Genomic DNA, 24,643 nt, shown 5'->3' with positions numbered 1-24,643 from the left:
CCTTTTTTTTTTTTTTTTTTTTTTTTTTTTTTTTTTTTTTTGGCCACGGCTTGTTGGATCTTAGTTCCCTGACCAGGGATTGAACCCGTGCCCTCGGCAGTGAAAACATTAAGTCCTAACCACTGGACCTCCAGGGAATTCCCTATTTTTCTATTTTTTCAATTCAAGGTCTCTATATCCTCTAGGAATCTATTCCTGATTTACTCTCTTGGTCCTCCCACTTGTCCACATTTTTCAAGAATTCACTCTACAGGATACAGTACCTTTTATTCTATTACTGTATACGTTTATTAAACATTATCTTCCTGACTAAGCAGTCAAAGGGTAGGAATTGTTTCTATAGTATAATTGTCAGCTACACATGAAATACCTCATCAAAGTACAGTAGAAGCTTTCTTAACTGATTTCTATTTAACCAACTTACTGGACTAAGTGATGCTGTCCCTCCCCATAGTAAAATACACTGAACCATGCCCACCACAAGCTGAATTCTTAAAGATGGTAGACTACACTTTTTAGGAAAAACACACTGTTGCACTCTTCTCCCAGGTTTGTGTGCATAACTAACAAGGGTCAATCATGTTCTCCAACCTATTTATACGAGATGTACAAAGTACTGCCATTACATAATTTAATAAAATTTTACATAAACCAATGAAACACAAACACATAATGCAAAAGGTGTTAGTACAAAAATTAGGTGGAATGCTTTGGACTCAATAAAAACAACTGTCAAATTAGAGGCAGATAAGATGGCTGGAGAAAAAAAATCATGAAAAAGTATATCATTATACACTTAATGCCTTAAGAATTAAGATCTTAAATGTCTAAGATCTTACACTACTGTCAAAAAATCTGAAACTGAAATTTGTAAACCATACATTATAGGAGTGGTTTGTGGAAGGAAGATACAGAAATCCAATCAAAGAACCCATACTCAGAGCAAAGGCTGACATCAAAATATTACCAAGTTAATATAGATTAATATTTTCTAAGTTTAAAAAAAAAAACTGTTCACAGTGTCATTTACATTTCCTTACTATGACTCCTATTTTTCTATTTTTCATCTACCAGCTAGATAAGAGGGCTTCTATTGTATACACATAAGGGCAGACTGATTTTTCCCCCAAAGAAAAATTTTAAGCACATCTGAGAGCATTAGAGCACAGAGTACTACAGCATTCAGGGCAGGGAGGTAATATAGCATTAAACTGGGTATGAATCCCTGCCCCAAACTTACTTCCCCTGCAACCTTAAGCAAGTTAACCAAATCTCACTTTCCTCCTCTAAAAGTGAGGTATTAAAATTAAACCTACCTCACAGGGTTTTGAGGTTAAGTGACAACTCATGTAAAGTACTTAGCATGGTGCCTGGCATATGGTTAAGTGCTAAGTAGGATGTGCACTGCCAGCAAAAGACATGCCTATTCTCAGCCCTTACAGAAAAAAGTATCGATTTTAAGATGAATTTAAGCCCTATCTTGAAGATAATTCATTAGAACACTGGAAGCCATGCAGCGTTAGGCAGAGTACTGAATTACTTCTAAGTGGTCATTAACCAAAGGTGGTATCAGAATGCCTTAGAGTTTTTGTCAAATTCAGAAGCCCAGGCTCTATCGCAGTTGAATCAGGCTCTCCAGGGTCCAGGTATGCATCGATATATAGATGTATAAAAGAGATATATAACACAGAGAGATATAATTTATATTTATATTTTTAATATATTTATATATATATTTATATATGAAAAGTTCCACAAGTGGCTCTGATGTGAATCACTGATGAAGAACTGTTAAGAAGATAAAATTATTGATGCTTTAATAAAAGACTACCCAGTTAGTACTTACTCGAATATTAAAATATCATTAAAAGACATAGACAGATTAACTTATGAGTTAGTCAAATCACCAAAATAAATTTAATGAAATTAATAGTTACGAAAACTACTACATAAGCATAAATATTAAGAGCTCAATATTTCCAGGTTTTTCCTATTCAAACCTATAGAGCTGCAGATGTATATCAAAACCATCATATCACCTCCCCAAAAGTGTCACTCCTACTGAAATGTGTTTCCTATATTAAAGAGAACTATAAGACACACCTCGTCAGCATTAAATTTCTAACTTTGCCTTCACATGTTTAGCTTGGAGACATGTCATTAATATATGCTTCCAAAGCAGGGTTTCTCAACCTTAGCTCTACTAACATTTTGAGCTGGATGATTCTTGGAGATGGGTGGGGCACCCAGGCTGTCCTGCGCATCGTTAAGATATTTAGCAGCCTCACTGGCCATTACCCACTAGATGCCAGTAAAATCCCACCTAACTCCAGTTGTGACAACCAAAATGCTTCTGGACATCGCCAAATGTCCCTTGGGGAAAGGGGGGGGGCAAAATCACTCCCAGCTGAGAAACCACTGCTCCACCGAACGTTTATCCTTCCTGGCTCTCTTCAATTTTCTCTTTTCTGAGCTAGTGCATTATCTCAATTTCTTCATACAGGACAAAGTGAGCAGACCCAAAAAAAAGGACTAGCTGGTGTGTTTTATTGCGAAAAGAAGCAATATGTTAACTAGCACAAGTACTTCTCACTTAGCTATCAGCAGCACGTTGGTAGAACTGGGTTTGAATGCCCGTTCAAGCACTTACCAGCAGTGTGGTCTTGAGCAAGTCGCTTAACTTCTCCAAATCTGTTTCCTCATCTGCAAAATGGGAATAACAACATCTACTTTGCAGAACTGCTACATTAGAGATACCAAATAAAATAGTTCTGTGCCTGACACATAGTAGAACTGCAATAAATGATAGCTATTATTATATTAATACCATAAAGGTTGATAGCATTGAAGGATATTGTACACCCTCTGCAATGCTTAGCAGCACTCCAAAATTTATTGTGAAAAAAAAAACAATTTGTTGTGCATTAGAATCACTGGTGATGTTTGTTAAAAATTGAAGATGCCCAAATCCTACCCTCCAAGAGGTCCAGGAACAACACTAGAAAAACTGGCTGAGATTTTTTTATATTCTACTCGACTCTGGTGTATTTTCACACTGTTGTAAAACTCTGCAGCATTCTAAGACACAAGGAATAAGAAATACATGAAAACAACTGAACCACATAAAATATTTGTCATATAGAACAAACACTACTGTAAGATAATGATGTTTTAACAGTTTATTTTGAAGGTCATTTTAAAAACAAAGTTAAAGACAATCTGAGAAAAAATTGCACAGAATACACTCATTAAATAAGTATGTGATTAAATCAATAAGGGAGATATGTCTTCTTCTGCAACTCCAAAATAAGTTCTGCTGTCCTGATGATTCTTATACTTCCAAAATGGGGGGGAAAATCATGGCAATTAAAGTTGCCTCTTAATCACGTAAATCTACAGTGGAAACCAAATTTTTCTGTTCTTCCCAATAAGTCAGTTTCGATCTTCAAACTGTGCCTTGTTTTTTAAAAGATAGGATGCTAGAAATTCAATGGGATTTGGTGGTCTGTAAGGGAAAAGAAATCCAAAATTTAGAAATTTATATTCGAGACATGTTAATTTAAATGTATTGTCCCATAATGAAAACATCTTTTTTTTCTGTTTTTTTGGCCACACCGTGCAGCATGTGGCATCTTAGTTCCCCCACCAGGGATCAAATCTGTGCCCCCTGCAGTGGAAGCACGGAGTCTTAACCACTGTACCGCCAGGGAAGTCCCTTAAACATATTTTAAAATTAAGAGGTGGGAGAGAGGGGTTGTTGGAGGAAGGTGGTGCAAAATTCCAGTTCTAAGTACTAGGGGTATAAAGTACAACATGACGACTATAGCTGACACTGCTGTATGATATACAGGAAAGTTGTTAAAAGAGTAGATCCTAAGAGTTCTCATCACAAGAAGAAAATTTTTTTCTTTTTTTCTTTTTATTGTATATGTATATATTGTATATATGTATATATGAGATCATGGATGTTAACTAAACCTGTGTGGTAATCATTTCACAACATATGTAAATCAAACCATCATGCTGTATACCTTAAACTTATAAAGTGACGTATGTAAATTTTTTCTCAAAACTGGAAAAAAAATTTTAATAAAATAAAGAGGTGTTATTTCATATTTATCACTTTTACATATGTTGTTTTTGCTGATAAAACAGGTCCAAAGATGAAAAATTGGGGGAAACATCTACTTTAAACCCTACTATAAAAAGGCATATTTAAAAAAAAAAAAAAAGGCATATTTAGAATTGATTTACAATGATCTGAAAACATTCTCCTAGCACTTTAAACAGCCTTTTGAACTAACTAGACAGAGACAATACTTGTTACATAATATTTACAGTTAATTTGATGAATTATTTTGCTAGAATGCTTACTTAAAAACTGTATTTAGGGCTTCCCTGGTGGTGCAGTGGTTGGGAGTCCGCCTGCCGATGCAGGCGACACGGGTTCGTGCCCCAGTCCGGGAAGATCCCATGTGCCGCGGAGCGGCTGGGCCCGTGAGCCATGGCCGCTGAGCCTGCGCATCTGGAGCCTGTGCTCCGCAACGGGAGAGGCCACAACAGTGAGAGGCCCGCGTACCACAAAAAAAAAAAAAAAAAAAAAAAAAAACTGTATTTACTAATAGAATGTTACTGTAAAACTTCTTCAAATTCTTTTCTTCTAGCATTTAAAGCAATATTTAGAATTTCTGATATATTGGCCTTCCTTAGAGAAAGAACAAAAATGCATAAAAGATGCCCATATTTTAATTGTCAGTAGTAGAGCCAAGACATATCTTGCAGTCAAAAATAAATCCTATTTTATAGATATAACAATCCAAAACAAATACTTATTGTTTATTCATTTAATTTTTTAACTTAACACTAAGTAATAAAAATAATTTAAAAATAAAACTAAGTAATACACCTATTCTAAATAACTCAGATATGTTCCATCAAGTTCCTTATCAAGTTATGTCAGTTTACTACAGTGTTCATTATTAGTCTTTGAGAAAAACATAATTTACACCCAATAAATGTTGACTAATGTAACTTACAACAAAATTTTCTTATTGGATTTACTTACAAAAAGAATTTTTGTACAGAAAACATGTACAGAAAAGAGAAAAACTGTAATTGTGCTAACAAAGAAATGTAAATTAAAACAACTTGGCAAAAAAAAGTTTAAAACACACATGCACATGAGGCTATGATGACACCTGAAGAATTTTAAGGATAAACTTTTGGACAGAAATATGATATTATGTGTCAAACACTATAAAAATAGTCATGTCATTTGAAATAGCAAACCAATTCTTGGGTATTTATCATAAAGTAATTAAGCAAAAGTAAAAGGGTATGAAAACAGATAAACTACCTGGTGATCAATAATAACAAAGGAAATTGGTCCTAAATGGTCAACAACAAGAAAATGGCTAAGTTAACTGTGATATTATAATTTCATTTATGATCATGAAGGCTCTGTAAAGATATGGAAGAAGTTTTATCTTATAATTTTAAGTAAAAACGAGATATAAAATTACATGTATACCATGATTACAAATATGCATATGATCTAAGACTACCAGAAAAATAAGTGTCTGAATTGAGATTATGGCTGACTTGTTTTTAAAAAAACTTCAGTATCTATAAATTCCTTATATAGTAAAAAATAACTATACATAACTCATGATATTTCAACTAGGGAAGTTTTTATTTTGCTTTTTCTGGTAACTCCATTTGCAGACACTATTATCTTACCTTTCCTTTGCAAGCACAGCAAGTCCTTGTAATAAGATAGGCACAACTGTCTGATCCAGATAGGCACGAGTTGGCAAAGACTGGAGATCCACTTTCTGTTTTGATGACTTTTCTGCATTAATTTTCTCATTTTCTACTATCCTCTAGTGAATTCAAAAAACATGCATGAATATTTTAAAATAACTAGATTATTTTGAGTGCTAAACCAAAATTAATGGAAATATAAAACTAATAGAAAAGGTAAATCAATGACTAGAAAGCTGAGTGAACTGCAAATCTTTCTGCCAAAATAAAATCAGACCCATTTCTAAATTTCATTCAAGCATTTTCTGAAGGCACCATAATATCTCATTCTTTTAATGTCGTATCTCCAGATCCTACACTTACTTTCTCTCTTTCTTTCTGCCTTTTTAGAAGTAAATACAAGTGCCTTTTCTTTTCTTCATGAGAATACACCTTCTTACAATGTGCTTCAAAAAATCTGGACATGACACTAAGTAGCACTGAATCACAGTGAGAAAACTAGTCCTGTTTCAATTCTTTTATCACAGAATAATATCAAGTACAATGTCTCAGTTTGGCACTAACATGTCTTTAACACTTCTGTAACACTTGCTAAACTCCCTTCTTAACAGAGAGCAGGCTTCAGCTTAGAGACTTCAACTGGCAACAGAATCTAGCTAAAATTTATTACCACTGTTTTGTATTCACTGCTTTCATTTTTACGGTTACCCTCTACGGCAATGAGAATGCTTTTCCATTTGTTTCTTTTCTAAACAAATGCATCTATGATTTTTTAAAAATGAGTAAATTTAAGAAAAAATATAAAGTAAAATTAGCCAAAAAATAGAAGAAATGACTAATATGGGAAAGATCATTAATGTGATATTTAAATGATGTTTCAGAAATGATGACTTACACTTCCTCCGCCTAAGAACCCCCCAAAATCTGGGTCTTTCATATAAATTCACCTGACATCCAGAGCATCAAAAACTACTTTACTGGAAAACTTTGCCTTCTTCTGAAAATCTATCATTTCAGAAATTTAGAAATAAGTGGCTATCTCAAAGACAAAACACTATTAAGAGCACTTTCATTTAAATGAACTTTGTTCCAATCATACTAGAACTGGATATAAATGAGTCAACAATTACAAACAAAAAAATTCTACACTTAATTTTTTTAAAGAAAATTTTATTTTGTAAAAACTGAGAAAAAACTTTAAGCATATAACTACAACATACATACCTTGCTTTCCAAAAACACTTGCCAGAACTATGTCAGGTAACTTGTCTAGTTTTGCTTGTGATTTTTCAGTCTAATTTTTGGACTTAATAAAAATAATTACCTATACTTATTTAATGTATGAAACAGATATTTCATTTGCCCATGAATTAGGAAACTTATAGTTCACCAGTAAATTTCAACAAATACCCATATATGATAAAAACTAGTCAATTACATGACATCCCAATACCTTCATTAAGAAACAGCAATGGGCCTTCCCTGGTGGCGCAGTGGTTGAGAATCTGCCTGCCAATGCAGGGGACACAGGTTCGAGCCCTGGTCTGGGAAGATCCCACATGCCATGGAGAAACTAGCCCCGTGAGCCACAACTACTGAGCCTGCACGTCTGGAGCTTGTGCTCCGCAACAAGAGAGGCCACGATAGTGAGAGGCCCGCGCACCACGATGAAGAGTGGCCCCCGCTCGCCACAACTAGAGAAAGCCCTCACACAGAAACGAAGACCCAACACAGCCAAATAAATTAATTTTAAAAAAAAGAAAGAAAAAGAAACAGCAATGCCTAAGCAACTCTGATAGATCCTATAATAAGCTCCTTGGCCAAATCCTCTCATTTATTTCATTTAAACATTTACTGCCTATCCACTATGTGCCAATTGCTATGCTTACTTTTAGTAAAGTCAAAATCCTGAATTAATCTAAAAAATATACAGTTGATGCCTGAACAACATGACCCTCTACCCAGCCAAAAATCCGCTTATAACTTACAGTTGGCCCTTTATATAGGCTGTTCCTCCATATCTGTGGTTCTGTATCTACAGTTCCATATCCGTGGATTCAAGCAACTGGAAATCGTGTAGTACTACAGTACTTACTACTGAAAAAAAATCCACTTTTAAGTGGACCCATGCAGTTCAAACCTGGGTTGTTCTAGGGTCAAATGTATATCCAACCACAAACACACACACACACACACACACACACAAAGATTAAGCTTTTAAGAGTGTAGAACAGTGATTACAAAAATGGGAAAAAATTAGGTGAATCCTATGATTGCCCCAGCTTACTGCATCCTGCCTAGAGAACTTATATAACAAAACCCAGGGAGGAGGACCCCAAGCAGAGCCCTGAAGTCTCCCTAAGTTGAGAAGACAGAATTGAAAATTCAGGGAGACCAAGAGAACTAGAACTTGCAGAGAAGAGTACTGAAAAGGAAACTTTCACAGAGGAGAGAGCTGCATAGAAAGAGACTAAGAGATTGCCTTCCAGTGTTCAAGTGAGTATTTATCAGAGCATGAGTGTGAGGGAACTCTTCTTCCAAGTGGTTTTTTCTTCTGGCCTTGAGTAGTCCCCTCTTTTCATGTATGGAATAAGGACCTTATAACAGTATCCTTCCATTTCCTCTCTCCTGGCCTTTATACTATTGTTACCATGTATTATATTTCTACATATGTTATAAACCCTGCAATTGATTTTTATTTTTCTTTAAAAAGTCAATTATCTTTTTTACTTTATTTTATTAAATTTTTTATTGTTTACTTAACATTATAGTTACTTTATTGCTCTAGAAAATTTAGTTTTTATTTAAAACTATCAGTACCATATATTATATTTCTACATATGTTATAAACCCTGCAATTGATTATTTTTATTTAAAAAGTCAATTATCTTTTTTATTTTATTAAAATTTTTTAATTGTTTACTTAACATTATAGTTACTTTATTGCTCTAGAAAATTTAGTTTTTAAAACTATCAGATTACATACATAGTGATAATGAGACTACCCCCCCCAACAATCAACTGTATATTATAAGGCTTCTCTAACTTGGTAGATAACTATTACAAAATTACAAAAATAGCTGGTTACAGTTGAGCTATCAAGTAGGTATCACATTTCTGTAGATTGAAAAGTTGAATAAAAAGAAAACTGATGTTACTGATAAGTCGCTGAGTGTATTTGAGAAATCCAAGCTACGTGCACACAGAAAAAAAACTGGTTACAAAAACCATTACGTTACTCTGTATTAACATTTTGCAATGTTTTACAAAATGTTTTACAAAATGTGTGAGGGAACTACTCAAGGCCAGAAGAAAAAACCACTTGGAGGAAGCAGGAGGCACAATCCCTGGAGCTCACACAGGCCAGGAGTAGTTCATGTTCCTGTGACCCAGGATGGGAAATCCTCATAACACATGAAGCACTGGGTAGAATACACAAGAGGAAGAAATTAAGTCTAAACTAAAGGTTGGTCTGGTCCCACCTAAAAAAGCTTAAAGGCAAACCTCAAAAGATCAAATTGTTTCCAAGTAACTTAACCGAGTCCTAGAACAAAGCCCAAGAGTATATGAAGAAATACAAAAATAACCAGTACCCAACAAGGTAACATTCATAATGCCCAGCCTCCAATAAAAATTACCAGACAGGCAAAGAAGCAGAAAAAATTACCCATAATGAAGAGAAAAACCAATTCACAGAAACAGACACAGAAATGATACAGATAGCATAGGCAATGCCATTAAACCAGTTATTATAATATATTCCATATGTTCAAGAAGACTGAGGAAAGAATTAGTAAATTAAGCTAACAAAATACTTGAAAATATTTGAAGAAATAATGGCTGAAATTTTTTCAAATTTAATGAAAACTACATCACAATTAAGAAGCCCATTGTATTTGTAGCAGAATAGTGTGCTGGTGAAGTCAACATTTCGTAAATGTTGATATCTTAGCAGAGTTCAGTAGTAGGTGCCATTGGAAGCTATAACAGGTAGTAGACACTGTTTTTGCCTTAATGGTTGAGTCTGAATTCAGAGAGTACATGTGTAAAATGTACAAAAGAAGGTATACTTTTATAGAGCTTTTTCATACAGGTACTAAGAAGTTGCTGTCTAAAAGAAGAAGTTACTTTCTAAATGAATGAATAAATGCTGGAACAGTTGAATTAACCAGAGCTAGGTGGGATTGGTTAGGAAAACAGAGAGTTCCTGGAAGAGATGTGGGTGTTTTATGAGGGTGGGGGGGGACATCATCAATAATTAAGTTTGGATAAATGAGGGCAGGAGCATTTCCAAGCAGAGTAATGATAGTAATAGCTGCTAATATTAGTCCTTTTACTATGTGCCAGGCACACTCCTAAGTAACTTCCATGTATTTTCAGTCTTGCAAGGCTCAGAGAATTTGGATAACTTGTCTAAGATCACTAGGAAGTAAGTGGAGAGCTGTGTGTTAAACCTAAGCAGGCTGACATTTTTGAGGTGGAATTAAATTGTATTGCTGATGTTGACCAGCTACTAGAGTTCCTGGCATGTGGAGTGACTACTCTGTGCCTATAAAATTGCTAGGAATGTTTGTTGGTTTGATATCAGGGTTAAGAAAATCTGAGTCTTTTCATAATGCAGTTTTTAATTGAACTGCTATGCTGAATCAGGTGAAGATACTTTATGCCACTTATCATTTAAGAGATTTCTTTTTAGGCATCAGCAGTCTTTTCTTGAGGGTGCTTGTGTATGGAGGCAGAGCCATTATACAGTAGAGCAGTGATACCAAATTCTCTGTTTTTCAAACCCTCAGACCAATTTCCATGGTAAAGTGAGAAAAAAAATAAGAGTGGAGTGAGTACTGATGATACATTATTTGGTGATTGGTTTTCTTGCTTCCATAATTTTAAAATGCCTGTTCTTTTATGAGTATGGTGATAGTAAAATAATAATTATGCTTGTTTGTTTGTAAGTTTTTACTTGGTAAAATAGAGTTAACAACCCTATGTTAGTCCCTTCATTCACTGTATTATTTTAATTTACTTGTTTGTGATATCTCAGAGTCTGGAAACCACTACTCTACAGCTGCTGCTGCTGCTGCTTTTTGTCTTAGAATTCCATTTTATGTCCATTATTGACTTACAGTTTTTTTAGGTTGTTGCTTTAGGACTTATTGTACGGAAGTTTAACTTCCCACAATTTACCTTCAAGTGGTATCATATCTTTTCATGTATGGTATAAGGACCTTATAACAGTATCCTTCCATTTCCTCTCTCCTGGCCTTTATACTATTGTTACCATATATTATATTTCTACATATGTTATAAACCCTGCAATTGATTATTTTTATTTAAAAAGTCAATTATCTTTTTTATTTTATTAAAATTTTTTAATTGTTTACTTAACATTATAGTTACTTTATTGCTCTAGAAAATTTAGTTTTTAAAACTATCAGATTACATACATAGTGATAATGAGACTACCCCCCCCAACAATCAACTGTATATTATAAGGCTTCTCTAACTTGGTAGATAACTATTACAAAATTACAAAAATAGCTGGTTACAGTTGAGCTATCAAGTAGGTATCACATTTCTGTAGATTGAAAAGTTGAATAAAAAGAAAACTGATGTTACTGATAAGTCGCTGAGTGTATTTGAGAAATCCAAGCTACGTGCACACAGAAAAAAAACTGGTTACAAAAACCATTACGTTACTCTGTATTAACATTTTGCAATGTTTTACAAAATGTTTTACAAAATGTGTGAGGGAACTACTCAAGGCCAGAAGAAAAAACCACTTGGAGGAAGCAGGAGGCACAATCCCTGGAGCTCACACAGGCCAGGAGTAGTTCATGTTCCTGTGACCCAGGATGGGAAATCCTCATAACACATGAAGCACTGGGTAGAATACACAAGAGGAAGAAATTAAGTCTAAACTAAAGGTTGGTCTGGTCCCACCTAAAAAAGCTTAAAGGCAAACCTCAAAAGATCAAATTGTTTCCAAGTAACTTAACCGAGTCCTAGAACAAAGCCCAAGAGTATATGAAGAAATACAAAAATAACCAGTACCCAACAAGGTAACATTCATAATGCCCAGCCTCCAATAAAAATTACCAGACAGGCAAAGAAGCAGAAAAAATTACCCATAATGAAGAGAAAAACCAATTCACAGAAACAGACACAGAAATGATACAGATAGCATAGGCAATGCCATTAAACCAGTTATTATAATATATTCCATATGTTCAAGAAGACTGAGGAAAGAATTAGTAAATTAAGCTAACAAAATACTTGAAAATATTTGAAGAAATAATGGCTGAAATTTTTTCAAATTTAATGAAAACTCTAGGGGCTTCCCTGGTGGTGCAGTGGTTGAGAATCTGCCTGCTAATGCAGGGGACACGGGTTCGAGCCCTGGTCTGGGAGGATCCCACATGCCACGGAGCAACTAGGCCCGTGAGCCACAGCTACTGAGCCTGCGCGTCTGGAGCCTGTGCTCGGCAACAAGAGAGGCCGCGACAGTGAGAGGCCCACGCACCGCGATGAAGAGTGGCCCCCGCTTGCCACAACTAGAGAAAGCCCTCGCACAGAAACGAAGACCCAACACAGCCATAAATAAATTAATTAATTAATTTAAAAAAAAAAATTTAATGAAAACTCTAAACCCAAAGATCCAAGAAACTCAACGAATCCTAAGCACAAGTAACATTAAAAAAAAAAATTACGCCAAGACACATTATAAAGTTATTTAAAACCAGTAATAAAATCTTAAAAGCACAAAGAGAAGACGTTAACTACAGAGGAGCAAAGATAGGAATGATAGCAGACTTTTCAGCAGAAACAATGTCAGCCAGAAGACAGTGGAGCAAATACTCAGCAAAAATACCTCAAAAGCAAAGGCAAAATAATTACCTTTTCAGACATTCAGAACCTTAAAGAATTCCTTCCCAGCCGACCTCCACTACAAGAAATGTTAAAGAAAGCCCTTCAGGAGGATGGGAAATGATACCAGCTGGATCTACACAAAAGAATGGAGAACCCAGAAATGACAATTACACGGATAAACGTGAAACACGCCTTTCTCGTACTATTTAAATCTCTTTTAAAAAGATAATTGGACGGAAGTCAAGGGAGCACTTCCGGGTTCAGCAATAACCTGGAGCCGGCGGCGTTAGGTCGGCCGTCTTGGGCCTTGCTCCAAAGCTCCGCCTTCACTCTGGTCTTTCTAGAAACCCAGCTGTGCTCTCGGGTGTGCTGGACAGCCTCCCAGAGGCGTGTGTAATAAGCCCCCCATAGTGGACACGGCCCCGAACGGCCCCCAAGAGGCGGGCGCAGTGCAATTCATCACGGCCAATAAACTGGCCACGGCAATGTTAATTTCTCGCTTGTTCATAGTTTACTGCTCTTTGTTCTGCCTCTTCTTGGGGTGCATGAAGTAGCAAGCTTTTACCGACGTGCTTTGCTGGCAAATGCTCTGGCTAGTGCTCTGAGGCTGCACTAAAGCTTACTACACTTCCAGTTAAGCAGAGCATTCCTGGCCCAGGCTTTGTTAGAGGACAGCTGTCACTACCTGTTCTGTTCACTCATCTTTCTCAATTCCTACCCCGTTACAATTAGTATTTCCCAGTCTCGTTATTTTCTTCGCTTCATACTGCCACATACACGAAAAAGGTGCCTTGATGCAAAGGGTTCAAATAGTTTACCTCTGCTGAGACCTCTCGGATAAATTCAGCGCTAATCAACAGAATATTCTGAAATTCATTGCTTGTCATGAAATATTCTTGATGCCTGCTACAGTTTTAATGCTTTTTAGGGTCAAGGAAGTTTGCTCCAGCCTTTTATATACCATAGATTCCTTACTGTTCGATACTCCTCTAGAAGAGGTCCATATTATTGGACCTTGTTTAATGAACGGAGGATTGTTGTTGAACATCTAATAATGAAACCTGCTTGCCCACTGTTTGTGAGAAGACTTCGTCTCCAAAGCATTGTCTTTATAAGCAGACTGGCACCAACAGTTGCATAGTTTAACATACAGCTAAGTTATGTGTAATATAAATAAGCACTGTTAGCTGCTGGTACTTCTGCTAGGGATGGTTAATTCCAGGTATAAAACTGACCTCACTGCAATTTACATAATTTACATAAATGCATCTCAAAAGAAAAATAATCATTTTCCTGGCATGTTAAGTCAAGCCTTTTAAACTTTCTGAGAAACTTTATTGTAATGTGTTGTTAACAGTTAAGGAAATTTAAATCTTGTGATAAATGTACCAAAAATTCTTTAGACGCTGCTGTGCCTTTATCATGAAGTACCTTTATTTCTCTTGTAAAAATAGCTCTAAAATTCGTTTTCATCTAATTAGTAACCTGAATTTATATCTGGCATGAGTTCATTATGGTAATATTAACATGTAAATTCAGTATATTTTGAGACAGTATTCTTTTGCCATTCAGTAATTTTGGTTGATGATTTTAACAAAAACACTTCCCACTATTTAATTTCAAATTGTTTTTAAATTGATTTTGTGCTGCTTTGTTAGGATTTATTTTGGATGTACCATTATAATAGGAATTCTATATGTATCTTATGCTATGATCTTCCAAAATTTTATTTTCATAATTACTTCTGTGGCTTTGAATATTTTTTTTAAAAGGCCCAACTGTAAGACTGTCAGCCAATTGGGTTAAATACTTGTGGTCACCTAAGCGTTTTACATAAAAGAGCAGTAGTCAGACAGTTTTCCTTTCAGAGACCCATTGAGTAACATTTCTCAAATAGGAAATCCTTCTTCTAGAAATGTGCACACATAGGTTTTAGTATTATTGTAGTTTACACAATTACTTAGGTCAGATTCTTGACTGCCAGTTTTCTCGGTTTCTTAGGCTTGAATTTTCACAGACAATTGCAGCAGTTCAGATGCTTTCTGAAAGGAATGTAACTGAAGACTGAGCATGTGACTAAACTTGGTATCTGTTCTGAAATATTGAAGACTATACATACTTACCCATCAAATCTGATTTAAAAGATTAAACAGAAAGGTTTATATAGATAAGGTTATTGAATAGAAATGGGGCCAGAGGAGGAGTTGTGGGGGAAATAGTGTGCATTTCAATGTTGTAATGCATAGATAAATTTGGGAGAACTGGATATGTTATGATGTGATTTTAGTTGTATAATATGTTAAATACGTTTGTTGAGCTTCCATCAACTCCTTTATAAAATTCATTCTGATCTTTATTATTGTTGCATGATTGAAATGTTTAAAATCATGCATAGATAAATTTGGGAGAACTGGATATGTTATGATGTGATTTTAGTTGTATAATATGTTAAATACGTTTGTTGAGCTTCCATCAACTCCTTTATAAAATTCATTCTGATCTTTATTATTGTTGCATGATTGAAATGTTTAAAATATTGCAAAATGTTAAGAGTAACGTAGACTCTGAGATATCACAAACAAGTAAATTAAAATAATACAGTGAATGAAGGGACTAACATAGGGTTGTTAACTCTATTTTACCAAGTAAAAACTTACAAACAAACAAGCATAATTATTATTTTACTATCACCATACTCATAAAAGAACAGGCATTTTAAAATTATGGAAGCAAGAAAACCAATCACCAAATAATGTATCATCAGTACTCACTCCACTCTTATTTTTTTTCTCACTTTACCATGGAAATTGGTCTGAGGGTTTGAAAAACAGAGAATTTGGTATCACTGCTCTACTGTATAATGGCTCTGCCTCCATACACAAGCACCCTCAAGAAAAGACTGCTGATGCCTAAAAAGAAATCTCTTAAATGATAAGTGGCATAAAGTATCTTCACCTGATTCAGCATAGCAGTTCAATTAAAAACTGCATTATGAAAAGACTCAGATTTTCTTAACCCTGATATCAAACCAACAAACATTCCTAGCAATTTTATAGGCACAGAGTAGTCACTCCACATGCCAGGAACTCTAGTAGCTGGTCAACATCAGCAATACAATTTAATTCCACCTCAAAAATGTCAGCCTGCTTAGGTTTAACACACAGCTCTCCACTTACTTCCTAGTGATCTTAGACAAGTTATCCAAATTCTCTGAGCCTTGCAAGACTGAAAATACATGGAAGTTACTTAGGAGTGTGCCTGGCACATAGTAAAAGGACTAATATTAGCAGCTATTACTATCATTACTCTGCTTGGAAATGCTCCTGCCCTCATTTATCCAAACTTAATTATTGATGATGTCCCCCCCCACCCTCATAAAACACCCACATCTCTTCCAGGAACTCTCTGTTTTCCTAACCAATCCCACCTAGCTCTGGTTAATTCAACTGTTCCAGCATTTATTCATTCATTTAGAAAGTAACTTCTTCTTTTAGACAGCAACTTCTTAGTACCTGTATGAAAAAGCTCTATAAAAGTATACCTTCTTTTGTACATTTTACACATGTACTCTCTGAATTCAGACTCAACCATTAAGGCAAAAACAGTGTCTACTACCTGTTATAGCTTCCAATGGCACCTACTACTGAACTCTGCTAAGATATCAACATTTACGAAATGTTGACTTCACCAGCACACTATTCTGCTACAAATACAATGGGCTTCTTAATTGTGATGTGCAGTTTTTCCAATGCAGTATCCCAACAGAGCATTAGTAGCCACCAAGCAAAAGGATTCTGCGTCTCCATCAGTAATGTATGTTTGTTTCTCTATATCATTTTCAAAATTCAACCTCTCGACTCAGCTGATGTGTACGTCTGCATACCACGAAGTATTAGTACCGCTAATAAAACAAGTTGCCCATAATTTGCCACTATTTCGTTCGTGACGATAAAGTTTTCCCTTGTGCAAAGCAACCTAGTAAAAATGAAACCCAAGTTTTCTCCAGTTCATAAGAGACGCAAAGATACGGCATAGGAACTGGGCAAGTTACCTCGACGTTGTCTGTGAGACCGTACTCAGAGTGGGGATTTTCTGCAACCTAGAAAACAAAACACCGGTCACAGAAACATCAGCCACTCTTCCTTGCTTCACACCGCCACCCTGAATCCAGGGCCTTCTGGTACCTGCGTCTGTCCCTCCAGCATCTGCTCTGGTTCCATGGTGGACCCTGCAAGTCACAGTCCCCGGATACCAGTCTTGGAAAACAAGAAAAACCGTGAGTTACCCGGGAGATTTCAAGACGAAGACACCAGGATGGAGTCCAGCCCAGCCGCGACCCCGCCCCTCACCCCCACCTGGGCGCGGAGCACCCCGAGCAGTAGAGGAACAGGGTGGGACAGTCCACGACCGGGCGCCCGCATCAGGTCCGGAAGCTCCGCCGTACTCCCAAGAACCTAGAAGAGGTAGAGAAAAGGGGAAAGGGAGCTGATTACCCGCGCCCAAGCCGTTCGTTCCTAAGAGCCCTGCACCGCGCCACCAACTCCCAGCACAAACCACTTCCGCCGTAAGTGACGGATGTCGCACGACTGCCGCGCCTGCGCAGAACTGCCAGCGGGGGCCGGGCTGGGAGAGATCCAGACCGGCCCTGATTCTACTACGATACTCTTTGCGGCAAGAAGGGACTTGGGGAAGTTGTGGCCTCGGGGTCTGCCAAAGACTCGTTCTTCGACCTGCCTACCCAGAGCAGGCGTCACCCCAGCTGCAGACCCAGTGACTAGGCCAGCCGGCGGAGGTTCGACCTGGCCAGCCCTCCGTGCTGCCAGAAATCTGCCGAAGCTCTTCTTCGCGGAACGGAAACCACTTGCTGGATAGTTCTTACTAGAAAATCACAGGCCCAAACTCAACTGTCTACGAAAGAATGTCACTGTTTTACTCTAAAGCCAAAGTGGGGAAGAAGAAATGTTTTAGGGTTTCGTAGTAAGCTTTTATTCCAGCCCTTAAATATGTGAACATGCCACGTTAGTGCTACCTTACATTTGTATCAAGATTAGCAATATGCAGCTTGCTTTCCAAATCGTGATACTATTGATACTATTGTATTTGTAAAAATACAAAAGATAATTTGCCTCCTACACACATTTGTAAATACCAGACAGGATCCAGTAAATCGGATTGTTGTTGTAATTCCAATAAATTCCTTTTATTTTAATGTAAATATAAGTGATACACTCATTAAAGTGCCTGTCTTTGATTCAATAATCCCATTTGTAGTTGCACTTTGTAATATGAAAATATTTTAACTTCATGTAAAATATTTGGAGACTTAATTATGGCATATCAATATACTAGGATAAAGCCATAACTCTAAAAATGCAGAAATATTTGTGATCATAACACTAACGTGTTTGTTTTCTAAGGCCGCGCTGTGCAGCATGCGGAATCTTAGTTCCCCAACCAGGGATCAGACCCGTGCCCCCTGTGTTGGGAATGTGGAGTCTTAACCACTGGACCGCCAGGGAAGTCCCAAACAATGTCATTTTACTACTCCGTTAAAACTGCATGGCTAAAAATCTAAAGTAAATAAAATTTGTTTAGGATCCAGACTTGTGGATACATTTTTAAAGTTTTATTTTATAATGTATACTTGATTGGGACTTCCCTGGTCGTGTGGCACGGTGGTTAACAATCCGCCTGCCAATGCAGGGGACACGGGTTCCATCCCTAGTCCGGAAAGATCCCATGTGCCACGGAACAACTAAGCCCGAAAGCCACAACTACTGAGCCTGCATGCTGCAACTACTGGAGCCTGCGCACCTAGAGCACATGTTCCAAAACAAGCCACTGCAATGAGAAGCCTGCGCACCACAACAAAGAGTAGCCCCCACTCGCCACAACTAGAGAATGCCTTCACGCAGCAACGAAGACCCAACACAAACAAAACTTAAAAAAAAAAAATCAGCTTATATAATGTATGCTTGATTAGCATTGTGATTGGTGACAGCTTTTTCATGTAGAACTGTTGCAAAGATGTGGATGCGTTTGTATGGGATATAGAATTTTTCATGCAGAATTGATGCAACGTTGTGGATGCTTATGTACAGGATATAGAAACTGACTAGTACATATATTGATTCAAATTAAGATTAAATGCTTTTCAGGAATGGAAAATAACAGAAAGTAAAACCAGAGAATGATTGGGAAAACTTAAGAGGAGAGTTATGTGGATCGTTATTATATATACATACATTTCCCGATACATAGTAGTCACGCCATAAAAACTTCCAAATTAAAAAAAATAAAAATAAAAAAAACAAAACAAAAAAGTCTTCCAGAAAGTAACTGAGAGCTGCTAATTTACATTTTCTAAGTACTGACAGTATTAGTAAAGTAGGAAGCTAGACTGTGAGCTCCTTCAGGACAAAGAACTTGTTTTATATATCTTTATGCTTCACATGGTGCCTGTAAACCATCATTATGACAGAAATTTGCAATATTTGCAATATTGTGTACTATTTTTTTGTTGTTGTTAGTTTCTGCTTTATATCTTGTGTACTGTCTAGAGTGGGATAAATTAAAAGAATGAGAATAACATTTAGCTCTTATTTGGACTTGTAGTACAAAACTTTGTTCAGTACTCTTCTCATCTACTTCCACTATGTCTAGGTACACAACATATATTGAATTGATTCACAGTTAAAACTGGATTTTAATTAAGACACTGACACTACTGAAGAAAAAGGACAGAATGTAAAAATGATTACTGAAGGAAACAGCACAGAATAATTAACTATAGGCCAGGTTTCTCTCAATCAAAAAAAAAAGTTATCAGTGTGGTTTACAAAAAAGCTTCGCTAAAGTTTTTACATTTATAACATTAATTGAAAGATTCAGGGAAAAAGCCATAGCAGCAGAGAGCTGAGCAAAAATAAATAAATAAATATAAGTAAATAACAGCTAGAAATGATAGAAACAAAGTAGCAAGAAAGTTATAGGAAGTATAAAATTAATTCAAAATACCGCAGAATGTTGTTTTGATATGAAGTTTAAAATTCTAAAGAGTGTGGCATAGAAAACAAACTTATGGTTACCAAAAGGAAAAGGGGAGGAGATAAATTAGTAGTTTAAGAGTAACATATACACACTGCTATATATAAAATAGATAACCAACAAGGACCTACTGTATAGCACAGGGAACTATACTCAATATTTTGTAATAACCTGTAACGGAAAAGAATCTGAAAAAATATATATATACACAGGTATATACATATATCTGAATCACTTTGCTGTACACCTGAAACTAACGCAACGTTGTAAATCAACTATACTTCAATAAAAAAAATTAAAATAAAATAAAAAGATGGCCCTGTAAACCATCATTATGACAGAAATTTGCAATATTGTGTACTATTTTTTTGTTGTTGTTAGTTTCTGCTTTATATCTTGTGTACTGTCTAGAGTGGGATAAATTAAAAGAATGAGAATAACATTTAGCTCTTATTTGGACTTGTAGTACAAAACTTTGTTCAGTACTCCTCTCATCTACTTCCACTATGTCTATTATGGTACTTACCTCATCCTGCCTTATATTTTGTTTACAGTTAAACACAATTAGATTTTTTAGTTCTTCAAAGGCAAAGATCTTATTATATTCATCTTTTCATTTTTTGTTTCTTATATTTGATAAATATTTTTTCAAAAGTGAATTTATAAGGAAAGCAAGCAGTTGCACCAAAGTACTAGTCTCTAGCCTTCCTTTCTTGGGGTTTTGGGGAGATAGTAGTTATAGATTCTAGAACTAGAATTCTAGAATCTGGAATAATTTTGCTACTGTTCTTGACCCCCTTTTTACAGACATGATGCAAATTCTGTTAATAAAATATTAACCTATTTAGACAGGCAATACCTATTTAGGAATAATACAATATGTGTAGTAGAGAAAGAATTGATTTGGGATTAGTTAAGTATTAAAACCTGGTTCCTTCATTTGTTTGCTATGTGGAATTAAGCAAATAGTTTAACACTTCTGAGCTTCATGTTGTTTCACATATATAATTAGCATAACAATTCTTCACAGAGAGAATCAAATGAGATTAGACAGATGAAACTGCTTTGTAAACAAAAGTTATATAAATCTAAGTGAAACCTAAGTACTTCATTATTGTGATATTGTTCTACTTATGGTTGTTGTTTCTAATCTGTTTTTTTCTTTTAAATAATTTGTGGGAGAGAAAGTGCTCAGAGAAGTAAAGAACATGATCCAACACACACACACACACACACACACACACACACACAAATATGTTTGCAGAGAAATACACAGAATTTATTGAGTGTAAATTAACCCTCTGAATGCGGTTCGTGTGGAGGGACACCAACCACCTTTCAAGAAGACCTAAAGGGCTTCCCTGGTGGTGCAGTGGTTGAGAGTCCGCCTGCTGATGCAAGGGATGTGGGTTCTTGCCCCTGTCCGGGAGGATCCCACATGCTGTGGAGTGGCTGGGCCCATGAGCCATGGCCGCTGGGCCTGCGCATCCGGAGCCTGTGCTGCCCAATGGGAGAAGCCCCAGCAGTGAGAGGCCTGCGTACTGCAAAAAAAAAAAAAAAGACAACAAGGAAGTATTTTTTGTTGTCTAATATAGGAAGACAACTACTCCACCTGTAGTTCCCTTGTCTTCACTACCAAAATCCATGTCCAGGCACACTTACCACCATCCCCAAGGACCATATCAAATGGGCTTTTCAAAGACATGAATACAGGGACTTCCCTGATGGTCCAGTGGTTAAGACTCTGCACTTCTACTGCAGGGGACACGGGTTCAATCCCTGGTCCTGGAATTAAGATCCCACATGCTGTGTGGCATGGCCAAAAAAAAAAAGACATGAATAAAGTGTATTCTTGATTTTTATGATACAGACATACCTCAGCAATGAGAATAGTAAAAATGAAGGAAAAGGTTAACCTTAATATCACTTCCCATCCCAAAATTGTCAATTACTTCAGCCGTTTCTCATAAGAGCCTATATTTAGATTTCCTTTCCACATTCCAGGAGGGAAAGCATCACTTCTCATGGGTCTACCCATGAGAAAAAAGTCTGAAGTTTTCTTTCACCTATCCAACTTGAACCAGTTATTTCGATAAGGCAGATGCCATGTGCGGATTGCCACAGACCTAAATTACTGCCTTCCCTGAGCAATGACAAAGATATGACCTGGTGGTAGTTAATACCACCTGAATTGCATGACCGCTATGCAATGGGACAGGACGGGTTTCACAAGGGAAAACCTTAGAATGGCTAGGAAGAAGGAAGAAAGGTAATGGATTCTGAGTAGTGAGTCAACAAATGTTCACTATCACATACTATGTAAAGAGTTCATACTCAGTATGAGCTTACCACAAAAGAGATAAAATAAAATGGAATGTTCACTTTGACACACTAATTCTACTTCTGTGATTTTAATCCCATAAAAATACAAAAATGTACAAGGGTACAAAGATACTTACTGTACCACAGTTTTTAGTAGAAAGAGATTGGGAATAGATTAAATTATGATATCTCAATACAATGGACTACTGTGTAGCCATTGAAAAGAATGAGGTAGATTTATAGGTACTGGCATGTAAAAACATTCACAACATAATTTCATCTGAAAATTCATGTTGTAGGAAAATCTGTGTAGTGAGATTCTTTTTTTTTTTTTTTTTTTACATGTATATACTAGTATATGTATACGAAAAAGCCTGGAGAGGTATACAACAAACTATAAATATGGTTACCTGTGGAGTGGGAAAATGGGGAAGGGATGTCTTTGCTTTTTGCAAACTTTTATATTGTTTGAACTTTTTTTTTTTACCGAAAGCATGAATTTATTTTAAAATTAAAAGGCCAGGGACTTCCCTGGTGGTCCAGTGGTTAAGACTCTGTGCTTCCACTGCTGGGGGCATGGGTTCGATCCCTGGTTAGGGAACTAAGATCCCAAGTGGCATGGCCCCCCCCAAAAAAAGACCAAAAATATTTGGATAAATTTTTTTTTTTTTTTTTTGCGGTATGCGGGCTCTCACTGTTGTGGCCTCTCCCATTGCAGAGCACAGGCTCCAGACGCGCAGGCTCAGCGGCCATGGCTCACGGGCCCAGCCTCATGGGTCCAGCCGCTCCACAACATGTGGGATCTTCCCGGACCAGGGCACGAACCCACGTCCCCTGCATCGGCAGGCAGACTCTCAACCACTGCGGCACCAGGTAAGCCCTGGATAAATTTTTTTAATTGGAAAATATGTCACCTTATTATTTGTAACACAGGCAATAATGGGGAAGAATATTTATATGAGTAATGAGTCTAATTGGTTGTATGACAGCATTAAAAGAAAAATCGTCCAGTTTATTCTTCCCTTTACCCATGAATTTATGAGGCATATGCAGAAAAGAGGTAACATAGCAGGCCTGAGACTGCTGGCCTTAGGAAGTCCTGCTTGCAAGATTGGCTGGTATCTAGGAATTTGAGTGATAAACAGTTCCCTACAGTGATATAAAACTTTCCCTAAATGATGAGAGTGACTCACTGGGCCTAAAATGTTTGTGCAAAAATATGGTTTATGTTAAGCACGTGCTTTCCTTCTAGGAGTCTGGACTTTTAGTATGTATTAGGCATAGGGTGCCTACATGATCAGCAGAACTGAATTTCTTATGAGTGTCCCTGGTAGACAACATTTCACACATGTTGTCAGATCTCAATGCTGGAAGAATTGTGTCCTGTGTGACTCCACTGAGAGAAGACTCATGGAAGTTGATGCCAGGTTTCATTCAGACTTTGCTCCATGTGCCTTTTCCCTTTGCTGATTTTGCTTTGTATCCTTTTGCTGTCATAAATCATAGCTGTGAGTATGACTCTATGCTGAGTCCTGTGAGTCCTAGCAAATCACCAAATCTGGGGGTTAACTTGGGGATCTTAAACTCTTGGAGATCTTAAGATAAATATAAATTACAGTGCCTGCCCTCATAAATTTGTATTCTAGTTCAGCTCGATCAGACATACATATGTCATACATTTAAATGACAAAAAAGATAACTGACTAAAGGTTAAGATGAATGATATAGAGCACAAATTCTGAAGGAGTTCAGATGAGGTTGAGATAAATGTAAGCAGGTATCCTTGGAGCAGTTTGAAACAAAGAATAATTATTTAAGCAAAGCAGGGAGGAATGGGGTGGAGGGGACATAATACAGACTGAAACACTAACAAAGAAATTAAATGGAGGAATTCATTTAATATCCAGTATTAACTGACTCCGCTTACGCTTCCATAGCCTCACAGCTTTAAAAATTGAGCTGAGTTGGGCTCCCCTGGTGGCGCAGTGGTTGGGAGTCCGCCTGCCGATGCAGGGGACGCGGGTTCGTGCCCCGGTCCGGGAGGATCCCACATGCCGCGGAGACACTGGGCCTGTGAGCCATGGCCGCTGAGCCTGCGCGTCCGGAGCCTGTGCTCCGCGACGGGAGAGGCCACGGCAGTGAGAGGCCCGCGTACCGCAAAAAAAAAAAAAAAAAAAAAAAAAAAAATTGAGCTGAGCAAATTAGGTAACAGTTTATACTGTTACACCTAATACTATTTCGAAAACATGAGTTCATTCACACTTTCACTAGTAGCAGATCCTCTGTAAACTAGAGAATCTCAAACTGGTGCCTCAGTTTTGTTTTGGTTTGTTTGTTTTAAAATTTTGAGCCAGAATCTCCTCAGCAATAAATTTCACATAAAATTTCACAAAAAAAATTTGTGAAAAATTTCACAAAAAATTAAAAAAAAAATTTCACATAAAAATTCAGAATTCTGGTTTCTCTTGATATGTTTTAAACTTTGGCAACAGAGGCCACACATTTCTGAAAGGCAAAAATCAGCAGGAGCTGAGTAACAGCTGTCCCATTTAATAAGGGAAGGCTACTCTCCAATTTCTCAAAATCTTTATATTCACATAATATATACATTTTTGAATTCCACACCCACACATGGAACTCATAT

At 36.8% G+C, this 24,643-nt stretch overlaps 1 protein-coding gene and 1 pseudogene across 2 annotated transcripts; one reads left to right on the top strand and one right to left on the bottom strand.

Annotated features, from left to right (window-relative positions):
* Positions 1 to 3,162: 3,162 nt before the first annotated feature.
* DPY30 (dpy-30 histone methyltransferase complex regulatory subunit) lies at positions 3,163 to 17,196 on the bottom strand. Of its 2 annotated transcripts, none has more exons than XM_007450961.1 (5): positions 16,986 to 17,166; positions 16,815 to 16,886; positions 16,682 to 16,729; positions 5,740 to 5,882; positions 3,163 to 3,505 (listed from the first exon to the last, which is right to left on the bottom strand). In XM_007450961.1, the coding sequence occupies exons 2-5, from the start codon at positions 16,848 to 16,850 to the stop codon at positions 3,433 to 3,435; spliced, it is 300 nt and encodes a 99-aa protein (XP_007451023.1). In that variant the 5' UTR covers positions 16,851 to 16,886; positions 16,986 to 17,166; the 3' UTR covers positions 3,163 to 3,432. The 2 variants fall into 2 exon arrangements, with proteins under 2 accessions (XP_007451023.1, XP_007451022.1); XM_007450960.1 differs by having other exon boundaries at positions 3,165 to 3,505; positions 17,124 to 17,196.
* Positions 12,776 to 13,771, top strand: LOC103075705 (transmembrane protein 33 pseudogene; annotated as a pseudogene).
* Positions 17,197 to 24,643: the final 7,447 nt, after the last annotated feature.

This window comes from Lipotes vexillifer, unplaced genomic scaffold (assembly GCF_000442215.2).
Source record: "Lipotes vexillifer unplaced genomic scaffold, Lipotes_vexillifer_v1.1 scaffold776, whole genome shotgun sequence".
Taxonomy (NCBI): domain Eukaryota; kingdom Metazoa; phylum Chordata; class Mammalia; order Artiodactyla; family Lipotidae; genus Lipotes; species Lipotes vexillifer.
Note: the sequence above shows the minus strand (reverse complement) of the source record. Positions and strands in the feature narration are given on the sequence as shown.

What these genes read in the sequence shown, in the direction of transcription:
- DPY30 (XM_007450960.1), bottom strand. Translation starts at nt 16,850, where the DNA reads ATGGAACCAGAGCAGATGCTGGAGGGACAGACGCAG. An exon ending in TGCTGGAGGGACAGACGCAG is followed by an intron (nt 16,730 to 16,814) that starts GTACCAGAAGGC and finishes TTTGTTTTCTAG; the next exon opens with GTTGCAGAAAATCCCCACTC. An exon ending in GCTGTGCTTGCAAAGGAAAG is followed by an intron (nt 3,506 to 5,739) that starts GTAAGATAATAG and finishes TTTCCCTTACAG; the next exon opens with ACCACCAAATCCCATTGAAT.